We start from the raw sequence: 3,457 nt of genomic DNA on the forward strand, positions 1-3,457 counted from the left end.
GTAAAAGAGAGAATTGAATATTTGTAATGTGTTTACTTTTTCATTCAATACTAATATACTTTTTTTTAATAAAGTATTAGTTGAATTAAAACAAATTGTAGAAAGATATATCACTACCTTACGAAATATTATATTTGTTAGTTAACAATTTTTAAAGAGTGATATTATAGTTTTGTTAATTTTCCTATCAATCATTTGAATACTTTATAAAAGTAGTATTAAATGAAAATTAGATTCACTAATATCTTAAAAATGTCTAAATAACATTCATCATTTTCTTAATAACTATGAACATGTCTAAATTTCTAGATTCATATTTTCCAAAAATTTATTTCAGTGATTTTATTTAAATAATAATGATAATTTACTACTTATAAAAAATTATAATATTATTTTTTTTACGTCTCTCCATCACATCATTCATATCATATTATTTCATTTCGTTAATTTAGAAGATGTAGCTCGATTCACCGAATAAAATACGTGATTAACTTGTTATAAATTTTAATAATACCAGAATTAGACTCCTCCCTATAAACCAAGAAAATTATTTCATTTCATTCTACAGTCTCTTCTCTTCTTAAAAAACAAATTATAAGTATTTATTTTCTGAGCTTATTTATTAAATGGATGAATTAATTAAGTTGAGAAAGGGAATGAAAATGGGAGTCATCCCCACATTCGTGATATTATTATTAGATGCAAGGTCATAGTCACTCTTTTATATTGTACCTCCATTTATTACCTTTGTCTTTTGCATCCATTCCTTCTCCATCCACTCAATGCTGTTTGCCGTCTCTCCCTCATAAACTTTTCCCACTTAATTATCAGTTTCCACATACCCCTATCTCTTTATCTCTGTCCCTCTCACTTTGCGTCTCTCTTGCAGTTAGGGTTTCCTCTTTAAGGGTGCTCTTCCTGTGACAAATCTGTGCCTTATATCTCTCATTGGCTAAGGCTCTTTTGTCTTGTGAGGGTAAAAGAGCAGCTTCTAAAGGGCCTCCCAACAAGGGGAAAAAAAAGGTACTTCCCTTTTAGTTCATCTGATCAAAGAAACCTATACATCACAAACAGGTAAAATCATGTTCATATTGTAGCTTTCCCTCTTTGCTTCTTCTCTCTATGCATGTATAGTTCTTTTCTCTGTTTGATGTTCTTTTAAGTAAAGTAGTACCGGTTGATAGCTAGACAAAATGGATCCTTTTGAGAAGTCACTGTTTAGGGCTTTTTCTATTTTGTATATGCTTTTTTGATGCAGTCATGAATACACTCATGCCTCGTTGCTGCTGCCAGATCCCTGGTTAATTCAACTGACATAATTATAAGTTTTTACTTGATCATGCAGCTGCGTTTCAGAAGATAAAGAAAGACATTTATAAAGTTTTCTTGTCTATGTATGGAATGAAGTTTCGGATTAATAAACAAAAAACAGGATATATAGAACAAACCCAGACACTAAAGGGGAGAAATTATTTAGAAAACACTATGAAGGGAGTTTTCAAGATTAAAACTAAGAATTCTTGATCAATTTTATCTCCTGATGAATAGAAAAAAGAAGGGAGAAAGGAAAGAAGGAAAATATATTTTGAGAAAAGAAATAAGAAAGTCTGTGAAAGAAAAAGAAAGGATAAAGATAGTCATACTATAATATAATATAATTTTAGAAAGTGACAACTAATCCTTAAATTTAAATCAGTTTGCAAAGTTTCGTGTACGTATGTTTGTGTTGGGGAAGGTTCTGCATAAGAGATTTCAGTTTAAAGGGTCTATAAGATCGGACTAATAAAAGTTATCCCAATTTAAAATTATTATTATTATTATTATTATTATTATTATTATTATTATATCTGCTTCTAATATTCAATAATAATTATGGATTCATATATATAGCCCCCATCTTTGTGTGGCTATGTTGTTGATTATCACCACGATCACAAACAAACGAGGTTAGACAAGAAAAAAAAAAAAAAGGAGTAAAACACTGAAAGAGGTTTAACAGAAATGAAATGGCATCAGATTCAATTTTCTTTTTTTCTTTTTTATTTTGACCATTCATTTTTGTAATAATTTTGAAAGTAAAAAAATGCTTACTAGAGAACAACGCATAGACTATTTGGTCAGTTTCTAACTCCAATAAAATTAGAACTTGGGATCCATCCATTCCAGGTAAACTCACTAATATATTAAGCAATAAGATCAAATATGAAATCTCACCATACATTTTCATTGATGCTGGTGGTCCTCTCTCTATATATCTTCTTCTGATCTATATAAACTTTTTGTCTTTAAAATAAATAAATAAAAACAAAAGAGAAGAAAAACTAACTCTAGATAGTGGAGATAAAAGGGAAAGTTTTGGTTAATTGATTTGATCATGTCTCAATCTTTCTCTCTTTTAGGGAAATCAGAAAAGAAAGAAAAGAAAAAAAAAAACAAATGGCATCATCAAGCTCCTACAATTCTCCATGTGCAGCCTGCAAATTCTTGAGGAGGAAGTGCCTTCCCGGGTGCATCTTTGCACCTTACTTCCCACCAGAAGAGCCTCAAAAATTCGCCAACGTGCACAAGATCTTCGGTGCCAGCAATGTGACGAAGCTCCTCAATGAACTTCTCCCTCACCAGAGGGAAGATGCAGTGAACTCTCTTGCATATGAAGCCGAGGCACGCGTGAGAGACCCCGTTTATGGTTGCGTAGGTGCCATATCTTTCCTCCAGAGACAAGTCCAAAAGCTCCAGAAGGAGCTTGATTCCGCAAATGCTGATCTCCTTCGCTTTGCCTGCAATGACATGCCTCCACCCTCTCTTTCTGTGCCACCACAAATCCCCCAAAGGTCTTTTAGTGCAAGGTTTGGTAATAATAATGAATCAGCAAGTGGAGGAGAGTTCTATAGGCCTTCTCCTACCACCACTTACTCTTACCCTTATTCTCTTCCATGGACTGATACCTCTTCTGAGGATATCAATGATGGAGGAGGTAACTTGTGAGTGAATTATGAATAATATTGCACATCTAGGGTTTGTGCCTCTTTGAGGGCATGGCCCTGCAATATTTATAATATCTAGTTATGGTCTCTCTGGCTATTGTAGCCTCACTTGGACTCTTCTGGCTAGATGTGACTGATCAAGGTCTACTCTTAAATTAAATTAATATGAAGGGGTTTTGTTTAATTTAATTTCTAGGTGTGGTGATTATCAACATGTGGTGTTTATTTAAGACCTAAGGTGCCAAAAACTTTAGTTCTAAATAAGTCGGTGGAAGAGGAGCATGCATAGTAATGTATGCCTACTACTACTACTAGACCTACTCTTTATTGTGTATTAATTCAGTGCAACTCTCTACAGGCATGTGCAGTGAGCATGCGGAGTTGACATGCTCTGTCATTGTTTATGATTAAGAATAAATTGAGCAATAACGTTACTTGATTCTAAAGCCTAACTCTACGGGTTAGACGCTTAT

At 33.1% G+C, this 3,457-nt stretch overlaps 1 protein-coding gene across 2 annotated transcripts; it reads left to right on the forward strand.

Moving 5' to 3' along the window:
* The first annotated feature begins 746 nt into the window (after positions 1-746).
* LOC114409860 (protein LATERAL ORGAN BOUNDARIES-like) lies at positions 747-3,173 on the forward strand. 2 transcript variants are annotated; one of them, XM_028373499.1, is made up of 2 exons: positions 747-1,074; positions 2,400-3,173. In XM_028373499.1, the coding sequence occupies exon 2, from the start codon at positions 2,437-2,439 to the stop codon at positions 2,983-2,985; it is 549 nt and encodes a 182-aa protein (XP_028229300.1). In that variant the 5' UTR covers positions 747-1,074; positions 2,400-2,436; the 3' UTR covers positions 2,986-3,173. The 2 variants fall into 2 exon arrangements, with proteins under 2 accessions (XP_028229300.1, XP_028229301.1); XM_028373500.1 differs by having other exon boundaries at positions 747-1,023.
* The last annotated feature ends 284 nt before the right edge of the window (positions 3,174-3,457 follow it).

Source organism: Glycine soja, chromosome 4 (assembly GCF_004193775.1).
Source record: "Glycine soja cultivar W05 chromosome 4, ASM419377v2, whole genome shotgun sequence".
Taxonomy (NCBI): Eukaryota; Viridiplantae; Streptophyta; class Magnoliopsida; order Fabales; family Fabaceae; genus Glycine; species Glycine soja.